General features: G+C 52.0%; 3 protein-coding genes across 6 annotated transcripts; 1 reads left to right on the forward strand and 2 right to left on the reverse strand.

Moving 5' to 3' along the window:
• Positions 1 to 397: 397 nt before the first annotated feature.
• Positions 398 to 1,766, reverse strand: LOC147247978 (glutathione S-transferase 3-like). Its single transcript, XM_086180219.1, has 6 exons — positions 1,526 to 1,766; positions 1,387 to 1,438; positions 1,158 to 1,290; positions 953 to 1,088; positions 736 to 861; positions 398 to 648 (listed from the first exon to the last, which is right to left on the reverse strand). Exons 1-6 carry the CDS (start codon positions 1,610 to 1,612, stop codon positions 511 to 513), a joined length of 672 nt encoding a protein of 223 aa, XP_086036345.1. The 5' UTR covers positions 1,613 to 1,766; the 3' UTR covers positions 398 to 510.
• Positions 1,767 to 1,933: 167 nt separating this feature from the next.
• On the reverse strand, positions 1,934 to 9,895 carry LOC147247979 (serine/threonine-protein kinase ICK-like). 2 transcript variants are annotated; one of them, XM_086180216.1, is made up of 14 exons: positions 9,742 to 9,895; positions 8,479 to 8,747; positions 8,141 to 8,195; positions 6,404 to 6,525; positions 6,229 to 6,308; positions 5,993 to 6,125; positions 5,731 to 5,902; positions 5,142 to 5,309; positions 4,584 to 4,961; positions 4,309 to 4,508; positions 3,867 to 4,009; positions 3,617 to 3,733; positions 3,249 to 3,356; positions 1,934 to 3,162 (listed from the first exon to the last, which is right to left on the reverse strand). In XM_086180216.1, exons 2-14 carry the CDS (start codon positions 8,577 to 8,579, stop codon positions 3,011 to 3,013), a joined length of 1,929 nt encoding a protein of 642 aa, XP_086036342.1. In that variant the 5' UTR covers positions 8,580 to 8,747; positions 9,742 to 9,895; the 3' UTR covers positions 1,934 to 3,010. The 2 variants fall into 2 exon arrangements, with proteins under 2 accessions (XP_086036342.1, XP_086036343.1); XM_086180217.1 differs by lacking the exons at positions 8,141 to 8,195; positions 8,479 to 8,747; positions 9,742 to 9,895 and adding an exon at positions 7,022 to 7,050.
• Positions 9,896 to 11,832: 1,937 nt separating this feature from the next.
• On the forward strand, positions 11,833 to 17,763 carry fbxo9 (F-box protein 9). Of its 3 annotated transcripts, XM_086180970.1 has the most exons (14): positions 11,834 to 12,144; positions 13,205 to 13,276; positions 13,907 to 14,038; positions 14,146 to 14,203; positions 14,585 to 14,681; positions 15,269 to 15,399; positions 15,484 to 15,598; positions 15,814 to 15,932; positions 16,234 to 16,324; positions 16,404 to 16,499; positions 16,592 to 16,685; positions 17,135 to 17,289; positions 17,374 to 17,520; positions 17,640 to 17,763. In XM_086180970.1, exons 1-13 carry the CDS (start codon positions 12,142 to 12,144, stop codon positions 17,480 to 17,482), a joined length of 1,272 nt encoding a protein of 423 aa, XP_086037096.1. In that variant the 5' UTR covers positions 11,834 to 12,141; the 3' UTR covers positions 17,483 to 17,520; positions 17,640 to 17,763. The 3 variants fall into 3 exon arrangements, with proteins under 3 accessions (XP_086037098.1, XP_086037096.1, XP_086037095.1); XM_086180972.1 differs by having other exon boundaries at positions 11,833 to 12,144; positions 17,138 to 17,289; positions 17,374 to 17,763; XM_086180969.1 differs by having other exon boundaries at positions 11,835 to 12,144; positions 17,374 to 17,763.
• The last annotated feature ends 1,340 nt before the right edge of the window (positions 17,764 to 19,103 follow it).

Consider the following 19,103-nt stretch of genomic DNA (forward strand, 5'->3'; position numbering starts at 1 on the left):
GGTGAGCTCTGAAGAAAATAAAACACTCACTATTTTCTCTTTACATAGAAACAATGGAACTGAACTCAAGTTGTGGATGAGTGTGTTTCGTGGTGTGATTCATCTCCTCCAGACGGGAGTTTTCGTTTCAGGAATGAGCTTAAAATGATGGAATGCTGCCATCTACAGGCTTCCTGCTGCTGGTAACCCGGAACCAGAACGTTCACTCAGCAGCAGTGACCTGGAGCCACAGGATTCACCCTCATTGGTTCTGTTTGGAACTTGAAACGTTCTGATGGAACCCAGAAGTTGATGACACAAAGCGCGCAGCAGTGAGAAGCTCAACCACAGGTCTGACCCCGGGACGTGAGGTCGCGCTTCCCTGATTGGCCAGTCACAGCACAACACGGCGTCACGTTTGAAAAAGGCTTTTTTATTTGAGAGCCGCTCGTCTTACTGTCGTGCAGCTGAATAACAGCTCGCCGTTCTGAATTTAATCTTTCAAACTGAATTCTTCAGACTTGGCAGCACTCATGGAAACTGGACTTTAACGTTGAACACCTCCATGACGGTTTTGGCGTAGGCCTCATCAGGCTGGGGCTTCCTCTTGCTGCCTGGCTGCAGGAACCTGCTGATGGCAGGAACTTGGATCATCCTGCCCTGGAAGGACTGGGGGGGGGGGGGGGGGGTGGTTAAGCTGAGCGTCCAGTGTGTTTTCTGATTCTCTCACCAAACACCTCACATGCACTCATCTACCTTGACGTTGGGAAAGTCCTTGAGGATTCCAGGGAATTTCTCCTCCAACATCAGGGTGCATTCCAGGAGCTGCACATCTGCGCAGCTCATTCTGCCTCCCACCAGGTGGATGTGCCCTGACAGCACCTGAGGGGGCGGACACAAACACTGTCCTGACCAGGAGAAGCAACACTCACATGCACCACGAGCTCCAGGCTCCCGCAGCGGCGGCGGCTACCTTCTCAAACACAGGCAGGTAGCGCTGGCAAGCCTTGTCCTGAATGTTGTCCAGCCTGGACTTGGGGTCGGCGCTGAAGGGCAGCATCATCATCATCTCCATCAGATCCATGATCCCCTCTGAGTACATGTTGATCCTGGCAGAAACAGAGCTGTGAGGATCGACCTGCTGTCAGGCCGGCACCACCTGGCGTGGAAGCGCCTACCTGACGCGGTCTTCCGGCTGCGCCCCGTGGAGGTTGTACTTCTCCGCGATGTAGTTCAAGATGGCTTTTGTCTGAACAAGCTTCATGCCATCGATCTCCACCATGGGGACCTGTTGGAACATGAGCGCTCCATCTGCGGGGAGAACAGAGGCGGGCGGGGCCCGGAGACACGTCAACGCATCGACGTTACACAGAAGGTTTCTGACCTCAGCGGGGGCCGCGGACTCACCGCTCAGGAGCCTCTGGTACTGCTCTCGGGTTGTCAGGTACACCTCATCGAACTGTGGGCACGGAAACGCAGCGCAGGTGAGCGGCAGGTTCGATTCCATACCGACAAACACTGGACGGGAACTTTAACCGTCGCTCACCTCAACCTGCGCCACCGTCAGGAGCCACCGGATCGATTCCATCTTCCCTCTTCCGTTAAAATAGTGCAGCACAACTTTCCCCGCCATGGCAGTGCTTTAATTTGTTTTTTTTTTATGTATTTTTAAGTAAAACTGGAAAAAAGGAAACAGTACACGTCCCAAATATTGATTACCGGGAGTCGATGCTTCCTGCCTCGCCTTCGTCTCCGAGCCTCGGGACAGCCGCGAAGAAGAGAAATAAAAGTTGATGTCTTATGTAATAATGGAGGTACAAAAAAAACGCCTCGGGAGGGTTGGAGGCGCTGCGGCAGTGATTGGAGGACTCCGGCCAATGGGAGCCCGTCTGGCTCCCACGTCCACAGGCGCTCAGAGTCCGTGGAGTCGTGCAGTCAGAACTCACAATAACCCGCTGTCACAGAAACACGGCCTCTGGAGAAGGTGTTTTTAATCATGTTCGACATGTTAGAGGTGATTACAGAGCATGTTATGAGTTTTATCGTCCAGTTTAGTCAGAGGTGTTGAGAAGAAGCTACCACGTGACCTGATAAATCAATAACTTTACTAGTTGTTAACAAGTTGCCTGTGGACGCAAACCACGTTTCTCCTCCAGCTGGAGGCCCTCAACCCCCTGCAGGAGTTCCCTCCTCCAGGGGCAAAGATCACAACACTCCTTCTGCAGAGCTGCGCCCAGCAAAGCTTTAATTACACTCAGTAACTGCGCTTCAACAACCACACACAGGTGTCAGGAGCAGGAGGAGCGGCCAGGGCGGCGGGATGAGCAGCTGGAAGAGAGAGACGCCACTGATCCCACCCAGCCCAGTCCAGCATGGCGTCTCAGAGCTGCGTTCAATACAAAAGGAAAAATAACTTCTCAGGTGTACAGGAGTGTAAAAGAAGTCTGATGAACGGAAGCCATGTTGGCGAGTGAGGAAAACGGAGCTTCTGAGGAGGCAGAAAAACAGGTGGAGCCGAACTGAAATCATTAACAAATGACCTTTGACCTGACGACCAGCATGAAGCAAAAACACCAGCGACATATTGAGACGATGTAACGTACAGAGGCGTTGAAATGAGTCGGCCAACAAGTCACAGTGGCGTTTCAGAGGTATAACCCACATCCCAGGTCCTCAGGGTGGTAAACACGGGACTGAACACCAGCGCGCGCGCGCGCACACACACACACACACACACACACACACACACACGGGGTGGAGGGTGAGCTCAGTGGGGCAGCAGGTGTGTCACAGGAAACAGTTGGCTGGTTGCACTTAACACATGCACACACACAAACACACGTGCGTGCGCGCACACACACACGTGCACGCACGCAACATCCAGAGTTCACACCATCAAACAAAATTTATTGCTGCTTCAGACGTCTGTACAGACACTGGTTAGAAAACGACTAGTCCTACTCTTTGGAGGTACAAGAGTGTTTGGGAGCCCAGGTGAGTCTCCGGGCGCCACTCGCCGCCCGGGAAGCCACTAGCGGTGTCCGTATTTGGCAGACCAGTCAGTTCGGCCGTGGATGGTCTGGACTGGCGGGCGGGGCAGCAGGCCTGCGGTGCTTTTGTTGGCCAACTGCATGTTGGTAGAAGTGTTCATCTGACTCCGCCCAGACCGCCACGTTGCATAATCTAAAAACAGACGGGCAGGAAACATTTAGAGGCCCGGACACGATAACAGCCCAGGTACTGAGATGTTAGAGACAGTCGAGCCTCACTTGATGCGGTTGCTTCCACTGAAGGACCCTGGGGGCCTCTGTGACCAGCAGGGCCCAGATCCTTCTTGTAGAACGATGGCATGTATCCTCCCGGGATCGTGTTTGTGCCTTTGAGACAAACAGCAGAACCATGAATCTGGATCTAGTAAACCCCGTCAATCTGAACTGTAGTGCTGGCGGTGCCGTCAGACAAAACCCGGTTCAACAGCAATAAACGGATCTGAGTGGTCCCAGGGCCAGACAGCGGGTCGCTCTGGTCGGGTCTGATGACACAGCAGCACACCTAAAATCAGAGCCCGAGCTCCATGTTGGAGCTACAAACTCGTGCTGCTTTTGCTGCGGGCGTGTAAAACAAACCGGAAGGTTACCGTGAGCGCCTCTGCTGGGGAGAGTCCCGCCAAACGGAATGCTGCTGTTGCCCCAAAGATGGCTGCCAGTCACGTCCTTAGCAGCATTTACAGCCACGTTCTTCTTTGTGCTGATGCCTGAACAGAGACGGAGAAGATCGGGAGCGTTTTCAGGCTGTTAGCGGGCAGCAGCAACTCAACTTTAACCACCCCTTCCCTCATACATCAGTCAGTTATTACAAGGTGATGAATGTATGAGCTCTCCTGTTACCGGGCAGATATCTGGACTGCCTCAGGTAATGCTGCTTAGCAGAGGCCGTCCTCGACGGCTCCTGGTAGGCCGAAGTCTTCTTCAGGTTTAAAGGAGCGTCGTCCTTTCCACTCGGTTGACTGAAATCCAGGACGTTGCCATATCTGAAAGACACAGAGACCCTTCAGCTTCTTTAACTCCTCCCATATATCGGTGGCCTGCTCTCTCTACTCTGTCGGATGACTCCGAGGGTTTAAATCCAGAGCTCTGGATTCAGCTCTGTGCATTGATGACAACTTAAGAAATAAGTGAGCTTCGTCCATCCAGGCGGATCCTGGTTGAGGAGCCTTGTGTTTCTATCGTCTGTTTCTCTCCTCTAATTATTCTCTCAGAAAGCTGCAGGTCATAATTTCAGAGTGAGGGACGACAACGGTGGCTTAGCCGTACTCGCCGGCCTCCTCACCTCCGCGCCGCGTTCTCCCCCTGCCTCATCTTCTCTGTGGGGAAGTTACTTTTGCCCAGAATGCTAACAGATGTGAGTTCGGTTTCTTCGTAGTCGTCCCAGTCGTCACCCTTCAGGTGTCCCGCGCCGTGGCCCCAACGCCGACGCCCTCCCTTTGGTTTCAGCTGATAGCTCACCAGGTTTGTGTTCTCCTGTCTTGTCTGCGGGGAGAAAAATTTATCAGATCAGTTGTGGACTCAGAGGTTCTGTGTTCTACCTGTGTGGAGACTGTCCACCTTTCTCTGGACGCCTTTGTCCACTATGTAGGGAAGATGAGTCGGCGGCGTTCCCTCGCTCTGTTCCGGCTTCAGAACGTGCTTTGGCTGCTGCTCTCGCACCCGCTCGGCGTGGCGTTGGTACGCGGCTGCCTGGGCGGCTGCGGGCACCGGTGAGGGCTGGATCTGCTGCAGAGGTCTGGTGGGGGAGCAGTGCTGGTTGGGAGGCGGAGGCTGGGATGGGGGCACGGGTTTGAGCAGCAGGGGTTGCTGCTGCTGCTGCAGCGGCTGTAAGGGTGCCTGCTGCAGCAGGAGTCCTGGCTGAGGTCTGCCCTGCTCCAGGATCTGCTGAGGAGTTCCCAAAGCCTGACCCACGTGGAAGTAGGAGTACCTGAGTGCCTGCAGGGGGAACATTTGGTACAATCAGCTGTGAGAACGGGAGGAGATACCAGCCCCTCGAAACACTCCGCCTACAGACGCACTCCGTCTGAGGAATGTAACAGAAATCCAGCTTTAGTCATGTGTACAGGCTGGGGACACACACACACACACACACACACACACACACACGCGCGCTACCTGAGCAGAGGCTGGTCTCTTTTTAGGATCCCACTGGAGCAGGTCCATCATCAGATGGACGGCCTCAGGACTGGCGTTGGGGATCAGGGTCTTCAGGTTGTTGGGGACACACTGAGGCCAACGGAAGTTCATAGCGCTCGCCAGCTGGTATCCCTCGGGCCAGTTGTCCTGTAGGAGGAGGGCCCCTCACGGTCAAATCATCCGCTTCCCTATCAATCACTACTAACCCTACCGCGCTGTGATATTTCAGTGCCGACAGTTGTGGCGCTGTGGGTTATTTTGCCAGTTGTGCAGAGCAGCAGGTTCAACGGTTGTGCTTCATGGCTGTGGACCAGCTGGGTTTCCATCAACGTGTTCTAATGCGCACTTTGAAGTGTTGGACTGTGAAAGGTTAAGAGTGCATCTGGGAACGAGCTTCAAGCTTCATTAAGGCTCTTAACGGATGAAGAGACGCGAACATCCGTGACAAATGGAATTTTAACTGAGTGACACAAACGTCGCCAGCTTGGTCGCCCTGAATGCTCCTGAAGACCAAGCAGGAACCTGTCGCCGTGCTTTCCCTCTGAATAGTTGAGCTGGTGAACGTTACCTTCTTTGGCGTTCCCAGGACTTGGCAAATCTTAAATATGGTGTCGACTTCGCTGGAGCCCGGAAACAAAGGCCTGAGGGTGTAAAGCTCCGCCATGATGCAGCCCACCGCCCACTGGTCGATGGGTGAGCTGTAGGAGGTGGATCGAAGCAGCACCTCCGGGGCTCTGTACCTGCACCAGCCAGAGGGGGGGGTGACAGAGGTAAGATGCTGAGAGTTTGCTGGCTGAACCGTTACTCAGGTGGTGAGAAAGGAAACTCACCATCTGGTGGAAACATAGTCTGTGTACGGGGGTCGGGATCTGATCTCGCGGGCGAGGCCGAAGTCAGCGATCTTCACCAGCTCCGGGCCCATGCAGAGGAGATTCTCAGGCTTCATGTCTCTGTGAAAAAACCCTGAGGGAGACACAGCCAATGAGAACGCTGGATGACATCAAACCGAACGGCCCAAACCTTTCCGCCGTGCCACCGTCGACGGAGCACTCATCCTCTGACCCACCGTGTTTATGGATGAAGGCGAGTCCCTGCAGGATCTGGAACATTATATTTCTCACCGCAGACTCAGGAAACAACCGAGTCCTGCAGCAAAGCAACGAAAGAGGAGAATCGACTCTGAAGCGTTGACTCAACCGACTGAAAGGTGGAGCAGAGAAAGTAACCTGACCTGCGCTCACCTGTCCTTCATCAGCTGATACAGATTTTCCTTCATGTACTCAAATATGAAGTACAGGTGGTCGTTCTCTCGGATGACCTCCTTCAGCTTGATCACATTCGCGTGGTTGAGTTTCTTTAAGGACTGAAAGAACAAAGATACGTTAGAGATGAAATTAATATCCCACCGAATCACCAACCATGCTGGGCACACACGCACACACACGCGCACACACACGCACAACTATCAAACAAACCTTTTTGTTAATATTGCCACTTAAGGAACACAATGTAGTCGGGGGTAAATATTGCTCGGGTGGGATTAATGCTGTGGAGTATAAAACGAGGGGGGTAAACTAAGAGTAACAGAAAGCGGGATGGAGACGTGTGTTCTGTTCCATGCACCCGGATGATGGACGGAAGCTCAACCATGCTACAGTTTAGTAAGGAGGAAGCTGTAGAGGGAGCTGAGATTCATGGGTTGTCATGCTGTAGTCATGATCTGATCGGCAGGCCCTCGCAGGACCGCAGCGCTCTACAGGTGTTCTGCTGCGTTCAAGGTCAAGCTCTATGAGGGGGGGCGGGGGTGAAAGCTTCGGGGCGGGGACCAGAGCTCAAGACCAACAGCACACAAGAATCACCTTCCACTCTTAGACCTGGTGTCAGACTTTGCGCTGTGAGGAAGTTTAGACAGTAACGAACAGTGCGAAAGAGAGACGACAGAAAACTTTCAGTATTTGAGAAAATCTGCTGTTAATCACATGAACATCACTGCAACATCCACAAACCCGCCAGGACTCCAGCGCACGAGGGAAAATCAAGCCAAGAGGGACAGTGAGAGTCGCCTGGGAGGGAGTTACCCTCCACCAGGGATGTGAACTCACTCCCAGGCTGCTGGATCACATCCCTGGTGGAGGGTAACTCACTCCCAGGCTGCTGGATCACATCCCTGGTGGAGGGTAACTCACTCCCAGGCTGCTGGATCACATCCCTGGTGGAGGGTAACTCACTCCCAGGCTGCTGGTTCACATCCCTGGTGGAGGGTAACTCACTCCCAGGCTGCTGGTTCACATCCCTGGTGGAGGGTAACTCACTCCCAGGCTGCTGGTTCACATCCCTGGTGGAGGGTAACTCACTCCCAGGCTGCTGGTTCACATCCCTGGTGGAGGGTAACTCACTCCCAGGCTGCTGGATCACATCCCTGGTGGAGGGTAACTCACTTCCAGGCTGCTGGATCACATCCCTGGTGGAGGGTAACTCACTCCCAGGCTGCTGGTTCACATCCCTGGTGGAGGGTAACTCACTCCCAGGCTGCTGGATCACATCCCTGGTGGAGGGTAACTCACTCCCAGGCTGCTGGATCACATCCCTAGTGGAGGGTAACTCACTCCCAGGCTGCTGGATCACATCCCTGGTGGAGGGTAACTCACTTCTTGTGGGCTGGAGGCCACCAGCAGCAGGCAAGAAAGAACTCAGTAGATTTGGGGCCAAGAATCAGCAGTGTTGTGAGAGTCTGGGCTGGCGTGCAGCAGCAGCTCGTGTTGGTTCTCTGTAGTAAATTCAGTTTGGTTCATGTGAGCCAGCGCGTGTGTGGCTCTGATCGAGCTGCAGGTTTGGCCTCCACCTGCTGAGGGAGGGACGGCGACTCTCTCTGCTCTCGACTCTGGGTTTGGGTTGATTTTCCCAACAGCGCAACTCAAAGCGTGTGGAGTCAGAACCGCCCTGATCGCTGTGCTGGAGGAACACAAGGAGGAACAAACCTTGACTTCCCGGAGGTTCATGCATTCTTCCCAGGAGTAGAACTTTCTTTTCATTCTGAAAAATATTGTTGAGTGATTATTGACCTCAAATAACACAACTCTCTTTTCAGCAGCCGTTAAAGCGAATAAAAATCTGCTAAAAGAGAAAAGTGTGATTTGCCCCTCAGCGACTCACAGTCAGGTGACCTGAACTCACACGCACGTTTCAGTGAAAGCTGCAGCCGTTTGTTTTTAACTCCAATCAAAGTGTGAGAGGACTGTGAGCCGCGCACCAACACAGAGGTCGCTGGTTCGGTTCCCCGTGTCGCCTCTGACACACACGCGGTCCAGACACTCACTTCTTTATGGCCACGAGTTCTCCCGACTCCAGGTTGCGGCCGAGGATGACGGAGCCGTAGGTGCCGTCCCCGAGCTGTCGTATGGTGGTGTATCTATTCATGATGCTCGTCCTGCCCTCCGACCCTCCGGGGGCTGCTGACGACTGCGTGGACAGCACAGATGAGCTCGCCTGCTGCTGCTGAATGCAACCAGATTTTCCTGTGACAACAGCGGAAGACGACGGGCAGAGCTGGAGGACTCATGGCGGCGCGGGCGTGCCCCCTCCTACCTGAGACAGGTGGAGGACAGACGGCAGAAGGCCTCCTTGATTACGCAGCTCAGGAAATTAGAAAGTTAACTCAGTTGCCAAAGTTTACAGCGGTTTATCAACAGCAACATGTAAATCAAAGCATAACCAATAACGCCATGGCGAGATCAGTAGGGTGAAGTACTACCTGTTATACTGCAGTACCACAGAGAGTTGGTTTGTCAACAAAACTCCTATTTTAAAAACTGGATTGTGTTAAAGCACCTGCAGGAGGAGCTGCACGTCAGAGTCACGGACGCCACTGCTAGATGACGTCATCATTTGTTTAATCAATACAGATATTATTATTCAGGTACATCCAGGAGTCCAACTCTAACTTTATAGCAATGCCCCCCCCCCCCCACACACACACACACTTTGTCCCGATCGATCATAAACATTGACCCCCCCCCCCACACACACACACACACACTTTGTCCCGATCGATCATAAACATTGACCCCCCCCCCCCCCCCAAGAACTCGTGTTAAACGGAGCACGAGACCGAGATTCCAGATGTCTGACTGGATCAAGGCAGGTTTGCTGCGCTCATCCTCTCAACTCTGCTCCTGCTAACCAACATGTCGGTTTGATGGAGGACACGCGGCTGCGCGGGGAGGTCCCCGGGGCAGCGGGGACCCAGCCGTCAGCGCTGGACCACTGCTCCTTTAGAGGCCAGCGAGGAAGCGCCGCCGGTCGGGATCGACTCGTGCTGGCTGCCGACCGTCGAGCAGCTGCCGCGGCGGGTTCCCCGCTCGCACCGCAGACCCTCCAGACGACGTAACCCGACACCACAGCTCCTCTCCGGCGGTTGTGCGTGATTTTGCGCAGCTATTTCGTGTCGTTCCTCGCAGTGATTTAAGCTCCCCGGCTGTTGCGGGGTTTGGCCCCGCAGCAGGGAGAGCACAAACACGGTCCACAGCACAAAGAACTGAACCTGACTGGCTCCGCGGAAATCAGGGAGGCCGACTCTCACCCTCCTCACGTCTGCTCCGCAGGGACACATAGCCTGGCGTTAGTCATCCATGTTCAGCTAATGGCAGAGCGGAGAAACCAGCGAGCAGCCGGGCCACGCCATCACCCATCGCCCGTCTCTGGACGTGAAAACACCCCAGCCAGGCCCTCCCTCCCTCCTGCTCGTCACCGGGGTCTTCATAATCTCGCGTTGATGTGAAAACGGCTCGCTGTCTCATCACAACAAATCACGGCACCCCAAGCGGCGGCAGCGGGGACCCGCGGGTGAGATGGTTCCCCTCCCCGTGCGTTCACGAGGTACAAGAACGCGGTAACATAGTTGTACCAAAGTATGGAAGTATAGTGTTGTAGTGACGTTTTAATTCAGGCTTCACTCTCGTCCACGACACGGACGTCGGGACGGAACGCTGCTAGCAGAGCTAGCTTTGTTTTGTTGCTTTTCCTGCTTTGTTTTCCCGCACAACACGGAACCGGAAGTGGGTGGAGGGTCTTCATCTTGATCCGCACTCTTCCTTTTCTGGTCGTGTTTCAACACTCTCGCCTCTCGGTGTTACTGGTTCTGGAACTTCACTTTAGTTCGGCTGTTCTTTGTGAATTTCAAATGTCAACAAAATAAATATTTCGGAGAACAATTTTTGTTGTTAAATCATTTGTAAAAGGGAAGGAAAAACAGCCAATAATAAAGTCGGACAGAAAAATTTCCTCTTGAAATGTGGCACTCGTGTTTCTGTAGGCTTTTCAACCACCTCTGACACAAACAGCTCACAATTCTCCAACTCAGTGCTTCATATGAGGGGCAGGATGCAATAAGCTGAGGCTTCCTCCCTCTGCTTTTCCAACATGTTCGTATTGTTGCAGCTGTTTTCAATTGTTCTCATTTGTTCTTTTTTGTATCATTCTCATGCGTGAAATACAGCCACCATTCATTCATAACACAAAGATAAAGTTGCAAAGTCTTTAGAGAATAAAGGTTATTTATTCAGCACCTTTCAGGGTCACAAGTCAACTGCTGCTTCTCAGTAAGAATAAGAGTAAACACACAAAAATGTGTTACGTTACAAAATTAAAATAAAACCTCGGATTAAAATATTCAAGACGAGCCGATAAACACAGGCATGAAGCAGAAAAATACACTTTTAACTGCTTTTTGAAGCAGTCTAAAGGAGTCCAGAGCAAAATTATTCAGACCGGACTTCCAGGAGGACGATAGGGTATAAAGGCTCTGCCCGAGTGCTGACTGGAGCGAAACAGGGGCAACAATCAGGACTCCTTTTATCTGCATTTAACTGCAGAGAATAATGCAGCCATCTGGCTTCGAATAGCGATGAATCCATTTAGTGATACAGGAGGAGCTCACGGAGCTCATGGGGTCTAAAGGAGACGTCCAGCTGGGAGTGACCAGGACATAAATGACAGGAGATGTTGCTGATTATCTGTCCAAGAGGCAAAATTTTCAATGGATAATAAAACGGACCCCACAACTGATCCCTGTGGGACGCCACACGGCAAAGCATGTTGAGACCAGACAGGGTTTTTCCTGACACGTAGAAGACGGCTCTAATCAGTCCTGGAGGTGCCCACCAGGAGGTCCAGCCTGTGGATTTGAGTTTTGGGATCAAGAGTGTCAAAGATGCAGCAGGAAGATCTAATAAAATAAAAAGAACTGAACAAGAACCAGCACCTGCAGTATTCAGCATCTGACGCTTGTTTGAGTCAAAGTCAGTTTTGTTGTCAAATGTGCATAAATGTAGGACAAACAGCACAGATGAACTTGAGTAGAATGTCGTTTACAGAAAGGGGATGAATTATTTTTAAGTTTTATGGATGTATTAATAAATCTGGAGTGATTAATGTTACCCATTTCAATGAAAACAGGCTGGATTGAGACGTGTAACTCCCCACAAGCTCGTTAACTGTGTGGGAAACGTTCAGCCTGTGACTGATGGAGGTACTGAGTTCACAATATTCATATTGCCGTTTATTTGCTTTAACACAATTCATCAAAACAACATACAAGTACATGTATTCTACATGCTCAAACATACCTGTGTTGCTACGGTAGATAGACGTTAAAGGCCAAAGCTCGTTACACGTGTAACGTTTGTCAACTATCGGAATAAAAACATGCTTGTTGTGGAAATGTAACTCGGTCAGGAACTTAAATGACTAAACGCCGTCGCAACCGAGGCTCTGGTGTTGCAGTGACACGCAGGCAGGTACCCGCGGCGAGTCGAGCTTCCGGGGTGCCGTCACTCCGGCTCCAGGCTGCCCAGCGACATGGCTGCGTTCCTGCGAGCTCGTAAATATGTCCGTTGTGTGGTCCGTTTCTCCGACCGTGAACTGTAAACGCTGAACGCTTGAGAGGACCAGAAGGACACTCGCCGCCCAACCTGAAGCGGTCATGGTGGGTCACTTCGCTTCTATCCATGATTCGGACAGGGACGTGTTAGCCAGCTAACTTGCTAGCCTAGCCTAGCCTAGCGTAGCTAGCGCCTCCTGTTTACCTCACCTGGCTGCTGCACCGCGTGCCTGCAGGTGATTTACCAGCGTAGTTACCAAACCCTGGGATGGTGACTTCCACCTGTTAACTAGTCTCTATTCACGTCTACACGTGTTTCACAGGCGGATTCGGTTTGTTCCAGCTGTGTTAGTGTGGTAACGGGGGTATATTTAGAAGTGGGCTCGGCCGTCGCGGAGGGGGGGGGGGGGGGGGGGGTCCGCTTAAGGCCAAATTTGCACCGCACTACTGGTCTAAATTAAGATGAGAACCCGGACTCAGAGTGACGCGATCCACACGACCTGCTCCTGAATCCGCCTCCACCTGCGCGTCTGCCACTGACGGTGCAACTTTGATAACGACGACCCTGGAGATTGAGTCACGTGGCTCCGATATCCCGAATGATAGAAATGATAGAGTTCATACTTGAGAAAAGGTATTTGGCTTTTCTCTTGTAGCGCGAATGGTCTCTCTCTCTCTCTCTCTCTCTCTCTCTCTCACACTCACACACACACACACACACACGTCGATACGTTCTCCACTTGCATGTTCACAGTCAGCAGTGTTTAGAGGAACCGTCATTCCAGAGCCCAGTTTCAAGTCAGAACCTCGAACCTTCCATCACAACTCCCAACACAGAGCCCTAGTCGAAGTATTACCTGTGTACTTTTACAGAAACAGAACAGTTTGATGTGATGACGCTAAATTACATCAGCAACCGGAGGAGGAGTCCCGGCTGCTTGACTCCAGAGTGTTGACGTGATAGACTTGGTTTAAAAAGTTTGTCGTCCGTTTCAAATTCCATCCTCAGGTGAGGACCTTCCCCTCCCCCAGGCTGAACTCTGGTGTCCTGTCAGTGTTGTGTTAGTACCTGCCCAGCCCACCAGGTGGCAGCAGTGCGCACTTTGAGTCAGGAAACCTCTCCTTTGAATGGACTTGCGTGATATATGGATGTTCTCATTCGCAGGCTGAGGAAAATGCAGATGCTGGAGGTACGGTGGAGGAGGAGGATGAAGGTTTAGATGACCCCAACCTTCAGGTGTGTGACCCTGACAGGTTCTTACATTCTTTCTATTTGTTGATAGAAATGACAGCTGCATCTCACACTGAACCCGTTTTACTGGTCCCGGCTTCTCTCACATACACTGCCTGATGTAAATTGACAATGGTGCCAGTTTAATTACTGTGACGTCATTAAGCTGGTGGCTGTTGGGTGTCACGCTGCGGTGTGTCGTCCCTCCTCCGGTCCACAGTCTGACATTAAGAGCTGAAGTGGGAGAAATCAGAGCCACGCGGACCGCGTCTGTTCCCTTGTGTGTTCCTGACAAACCGAACCATAGTAACGTTTCCCTCCAGGGTGGCTCAGCTCACCAGGCTCTGTCAATGAGATTGCAATTTCCTCACATTTATAGTGCAGTGTGCCCCCTTGTGGCAGGAAGCAATATGGCACCAAACTGTCAGCTTCACTCCAAGCCACAGGTGTCATTTATCATCGGGGTAAAGTTTGAAGGTATCAGGAGTTTGCTTCGGGTCCAGCGCTCAGGGATTCAGCGACTAATGCTGGAGTGAACCTGCAGTCATCGAGGAGGTTTCCGTCCGCCCACGTTCTCGATGCAGAACTGCTCTGATGAAAGTGCAGCTGATGATTGAGGTTGAAACTCTCCCCCAGCTGGAGCTCAGCGTGTTCCGAGCTCAGTGGATGTCGGAGCTCAAGCCGAGCTCAGGAGCCAGCGGGATGAGTAACCGACTGCTGCGAGCTGCGGGTCTGAAGAGGACTCCAGAAGTAGCCCTGGAGGAAAAGGTACGCTGTGAGATCATTGTCCAGGTTCATGTCCCAACACGGTCTGTAGGAGGCTGTCGCTGATGTGCAGCGCTGGCCAAACACCGATGTGAGTCGTCTCCCCTCAGGCTACAGAACTGTTCCTGAGAGCTGTGCAGGAAGAGGAGAGTGGAGCCGTCTATGAAGGTGCGCCCCCTTCCTCCCCCGTGTTAACATGACCTTACACACATTTCCCACTTCATCAGCACCTGATATGAAGCTCTCCTAATTTAACAGTAATTGAGTTTAATTACAACCCATTGAAAAAAACCCAACAACACAAGTGAACCAAGTGCCTGGGAACCTCAGCTAAAGTGACCCTGCTGGACGTGATGGCGCCCAGCTGGAGCCAGCAGATCTTTCAGGGATTCACATGCCAACAGAAGTGACAACAAACATTTTAGTAGATTCTCCAGTGAAAGTGAGATTGATGATGTCATCTTCCACAAATACAACATCTGCAGTATCAGTCAAAATAATAAAGTTAATTGTTGTTTGTTAATTTGTGGTTTGTGTTTTTATTGCCAGCCATCAAGTTCTACCGCATGGCTATGCAGCTTGTGCCCGACATCGAGTCTAAAATCAACTACAACCGTCCAGAATCGGATCGAGCGGAAGGAAACTAGTAAGCTGCCCTCAGTGCTGCCCCCCCCCCCCGCTTGACTGTTGCCAGTCAGTGAGGAAATACACCTTGACTAGAAACAGAGTGTGTCCTCACAGCTGCTGGTTGTCATGTAAGCTTGACTGTGCTGGCATCTCAATGACGAGCTGCTGCTGCTGCTCTCGTTAACTCTGGTAATGACTGGAGCCTGACGTAGGGGGAGGGGCCAGAGTGCCGTTCATACTGGCGTCCGTCTCTTCCATGGTGACGCAGCAGATTCATGTCTTACTATCTTGCATAACAATTAAAGTCAGGACAGGATAACCTAAACCATAATTACAACTGAAGCATATTGACGTCCCTGCCCCAACCGGTCAAGGCCTCGCCCACTTCTGGTTTACGGTCCAGGAGCGGATGCGGATGTCTGGTTACACCCGTGTCAGACGCGGAACCGGGGCACCAGTGTCGCACCCATGTTTGTGTTGTGTGAAATGTGGGAGTCCTGCTGTGTGCATGTCAGAGGTCACTGCTGGGCTCAGTGATTGGCTGGTTTCTGTGTGCCAGCGTCAGGCCAGGTGTGATTCTGACCTCAGCACTCTTTTTTCCTGCAGTGGGGGGGAGAGTGATGTCGATGGCGAGATTGAAGATCTGGTCGCTTACTTTGAGCAGCAGCTCACCCTGGAGAACTCCCTTCAGAAGATCTGCTCTCCTGAGTTGGAGAGGACTCAGATGCACATCTCAGGTAAAGCATCGAGTTGTGTCGCATCGCTGGTGGTCGTGACCTCACGTTCGTCTCCTCAACTTTTGCTCGTTCCTGCCACTGCAGCTCTGCCACAGGAAATCCTGATGTACATATTTCGCTGGGTTGTGTCGAGTGAAGTGGACATGCGAGCCCTGGAGCAGCTGTCGTTGGTGTGCCGCGGCTTTTACATGTGTGCGCGGTGAGTTCCCACCGTCAGCGGACCGCGTGTGCTTGTCAACGGCTTGTTTGCTCGGTCGTGGTCCATTACCAGGCAGCGGGACAGAACCAGGAGGGACTTGGATATGGCAACTGTGTTCTGGTTGATCTGAAAAATGCCACGAAACATTAAAGTCTGGTGTTGGTTTGACAGGTTGTCAGTTCTGAGTTGTTGAAGCTGAAGTCAGTTCTCTGCAGGGACCCTGAGATTTGGCGTCGAGCCTGTTTAAGGGTTTGGGGACGCAACTGCACCAAACTGGCCCCCTTCATATCCTGGAGAGAGATGTTCCTGCGGAGGCCGCGCGTCCGCTTCGATGGTAGTTGTGTGCTTTGTTTTGGAGAACATTCCTGGTCATGTGCCCGCTCCTGTCAGCTCGCAGCAAATGTGCAGATTTGTCTGTGAAATGCGGCGGCAGACGCTCATACGTGCTAACATGGTGACGTCTCTGTAAACACGCTGGCCTGCTGAAGGAGAAGCCGGGGTGGCGCTCGGGCCGCAGTGAACAGGAATGTCTCAGTTTCACTCGTAAACTCCATATTCACACCTCAGCGCCGGAGTCCTCAGCCGGCTCAGCGTCTGTCAGTCAAACAAACTTTGCTTGTGTGTCTTGTGAGCAGGCGTCTACATCAGCAAGACGTCTTACATCCGTCAAGGAGAGGAGTCCCTGGATGGGTACTACAGGGCGTGGCACCACGTGGAGTACTACAGGTAGATCTGACTCCTCCTCTTACCTTGAGTGTGGGAATTGTCTTGAACTCACAGCTCGATGATGTCGTTGACACCAAAGGTACCTGCGGTTCTTCCCCGACGGCAGCGTCATCATGCTGACCACCCCTGAGGACCCTCTGTCGGTCGTCCCTCGCCTGCGTACTCGCAATACCAGGTCCCCCCCCACCTTGTTTACTCCCTGGGATGGGCGTAGTTGTGACGTTGTAACTTTCAGTCTAATGAGTGTCGCCGCTTCTTGATTTTCAGAATGGATTCGGTGATGTTGGGTCACTATCGTCTGTCCCAGGAGACGGACAACCAAACCAAAGTCTTTGCTGTGGTCAGCAAGAAGAAAGAGGAGGTGAGATTCTGTCCGACGTCCTCAGAGGAGGAAAGTTTGACAGGTTTTCCTAAATCCAAGTTGAGTACAACACAAAAATAGCAGCGCTACAAAGATGGAAGCCATTTCTCTCCACAGAGGCGACATCAAAAGTAACAATGTTGAAAAGAAGTTCTGGTGCTCTGCCCTCACTCAGGTCTTTACATCTCAGCGTTTCTAGAAAAGTCCTTCTGTCTTTTCACGCCGGTTTTTAGCTCCTGCATCAACCAGAAAGACGGTTTTCAAGTCAACATTTTTCCTTTTCAGAGTCGCGCAGCGTCTCATTTAAAACCGGCTGCTGTGTGCTGTCACTTTCAGAAAGGCAACTTTTTACTTGCAGATGTTCAGAAAACCTCATCTTGATTCATTTTCTCTGGCGCGCGGGGTTTCCTGCTCCAGCGGAACATCTTAAGTGTGTGGTGTGTTCACAGAAGGTGGCCGAGATTCAAAGGAACCGGTTCTGCAGGCGGAACCCAGCTCCCGAGGCTGAGCACAGCTTCCATGTGGGGCTGCATCTGTCCTCTGGGGGGCGTCAGAGCTTCAGTAAGCTGGTGTGGATCCACCACTCCTGCCACATCACTTACAAGTAGGACTCTTACTTCATTGATGTGTCTCAGTGGAGTAGAACGACAGTATTTGGCGAATAATGGGGATGTTATTTTTTGTTCAGGCTGACTGGGGAAACTGTTGTCACGGCGTTTGACCTGGACAGGATGTACACGCCTTTCCTGTTTGCACGTGTGAAGAGTTACACGGCTTTCTCTGAGCAGCCCCTGTAGGCAGCGCGCCCGCCGCACCACCCCAGAGTACCGCTGAGGTTCACTGACCACGTTAACACGGCACCTGGAGTCCAGTGTTGATCGATGTTTCCTACATGTGAGCATGTTGACGTCTCTGGTTTATATGTAAGAGCACTTCTTATGTTTCTGTTTTCAGAAATGATTTGCTGAGAGCTAAACTGATTAGCGACATCGCCCACCTGTTTCCCAGCAATGAATGTTCGGGCTGATTTTCGTCTCATGGTGCACTTTCTCCCTCCAATAAACAGTGGTGAACTGAACTTGCCCTCGTGGTTTGATTTGCTTTGGTCCTCTGGTTTACTGGCTTGTTAGTGGAGTCATCAAGTGTGAGGTGATTCACCCCGAGCAGACATGAGAGGAGCTTGTGATGGACGGAAAGTTCACTCATGATGCGATGAAATGAGATCAGAATGTCCGTGAGGAGACCTCATCACTGTCCTGCCGACAGAACACTCGCCTGTAATCCTCGCTTTCTGGGAACTGGACGAGCAGGATTTGGTGCAAATAACTGAAGGGTGGATTAAACTCCACTTCGCCGTCGCCACACACTGGAAATAGTTTGGGTCAAACCGTTTTAATCTTCAGCCGATTGTTTCTCAACACCTGTCACTTTGAGCACGTTTATAGAGAAAAAGAAGCATCATCACTTGAAGGTGTCGGTGGCGAAGTTGAGTTCTTTTTAACCTCCAATTTGTGAGAATGACAGGAACGTTTGACCCTAGATGGAGAGCCTCTGAAGGCGAATTTATTCTCCTGTCGAGGCAAAAAAACAAACAAATAACCCAGGAATCATGCATTTATACAGAGCACCAGTCATTGTTTTGTATAATTTGACAACCAAGTGAATGTGCAAAACACACACACACACACACACACACACACATTCCTAGCAGCCTGGAAACAGCGCATCATTCTTTGTGCTCATTCAGAGAGAATCAGTTTCTGTGGTGAAGAAAATCGGATGCTGGAATGAAGATGGCAGTTGTTGTGAATGACCCCGCAGCAGTGGTGTGGAACCTGCTCGCCGCCGACAGACGTCAACTGTTCAATTAGCCTCCTCGCGTCGTGTCAGGAGCTGGAACCTCCCAGTGGAGAGTTGGAACCCATCATCCACCTGTGCAGGGACAGCAGGGACCCTGCTCGTCCAGCAGCCGCTCTGAATGACAGGCGCATTGCCGAGCGAGCGTAGCGCTGTTCTCAGCCCTCCAGACGACTAGCCTGGCCTGACCGCCTCCCTCAGGCCATGGCCTCCGACGCTCAGTGAGGGAGGCTTTGTTTGCCCAGTGGCTGGCCAGCAGACGCGCCACCAAAGCTCACAAACAGTTGCTCTGTCCTGCAGTGGCACGCAGCATTCCAGCGCTGACGACGTCCGAGTGGCACCACGCCTGGACGGACGAGTATCCTGGGAGTTCAGAGCTCATCTTGACATTTGGACCGGACAAAGACAACGGAACCTCTCCTCCTCCTCCACGGCTCAGAGAGAGCAGCTTTCTGGGGAGCTGCTTTTACCACCACACTGAACACATGAACCCTGCATTTTTTGAAGACGTCACTCAAAACCTCATCACAAATAAATGCAAATTCACCAGTTCGAATATTT

This window comes from Aulostomus chinensis, chromosome 16 (assembly GCF_037954235.1).
Source record: "Aulostomus chinensis isolate RoL2024-O1b breed Wild chromosome 16, RoL_Achi_v1.0, whole genome shotgun sequence".
In the NCBI taxonomy this organism is placed as follows: Eukaryota; Metazoa; Chordata; class Actinopteri; order Syngnathiformes; family Aulostomidae; genus Aulostomus; species Aulostomus chinensis.

Excerpts from the sequence above, each read along its gene's own strand:
- LOC147247978 (XM_086180219.1), bottom strand. The coding sequence starts at position 1,612 with ATGGCGGGGAAAGTTGTGCTGCACTATTTTAACGGAAGAGGGAAGATG. Across the intron at positions 1,439-1,525 it reads TGACGGTGGCGCAGGTTGAG|TTCGATGAGGTGTACCTGAC; the intron begins GTGAGCGACGGT and ends CCGTGCCCACAG. Across the intron at positions 862-952 it reads ACCTGCCTGTGTTTGAGAAG|GTGCTGTCAGGGCACATCCA; the intron begins GTAGCCGCCGCC and ends CCGCCCCCTCAG.
- LOC147247979 (XM_086180216.1), bottom strand. The coding sequence starts at position 8,579 with ATGAATAGATACACCACCATACGACAGCTCGGGGACGGCACCTACGGC. Across the intron at positions 5,903-5,992 it reads GACTATGTTTCCACCAGATG|GTACAGAGCCCCGGAGGTGC; the intron begins GTGAGTTTCCTT and ends TGGCTGGTGCAG. Across the intron at positions 3,163-3,248 it reads AGTGGAAGCAACCGCATCAA|ATTATGCAACGTGGCGGTCT; the intron begins GTGAGGCTCGAC and ends GTCTGTTTTTAG.
- fbxo9 (XM_086180970.1), top strand. Across the intron at positions 14,204-14,584 it reads GAGTGGAGCCGTCTATGAAG|CCATCAAGTTCTACCGCATG; the intron begins GTGCGCCCCCTT and ends TTTTATTGCCAG. Across the intron at positions 15,933-16,233 it reads GCCGCGCGTCCGCTTCGATG|GCGTCTACATCAGCAAGACG; the intron begins GTAGTTGTGTGC and ends TCTTGTGAGCAG.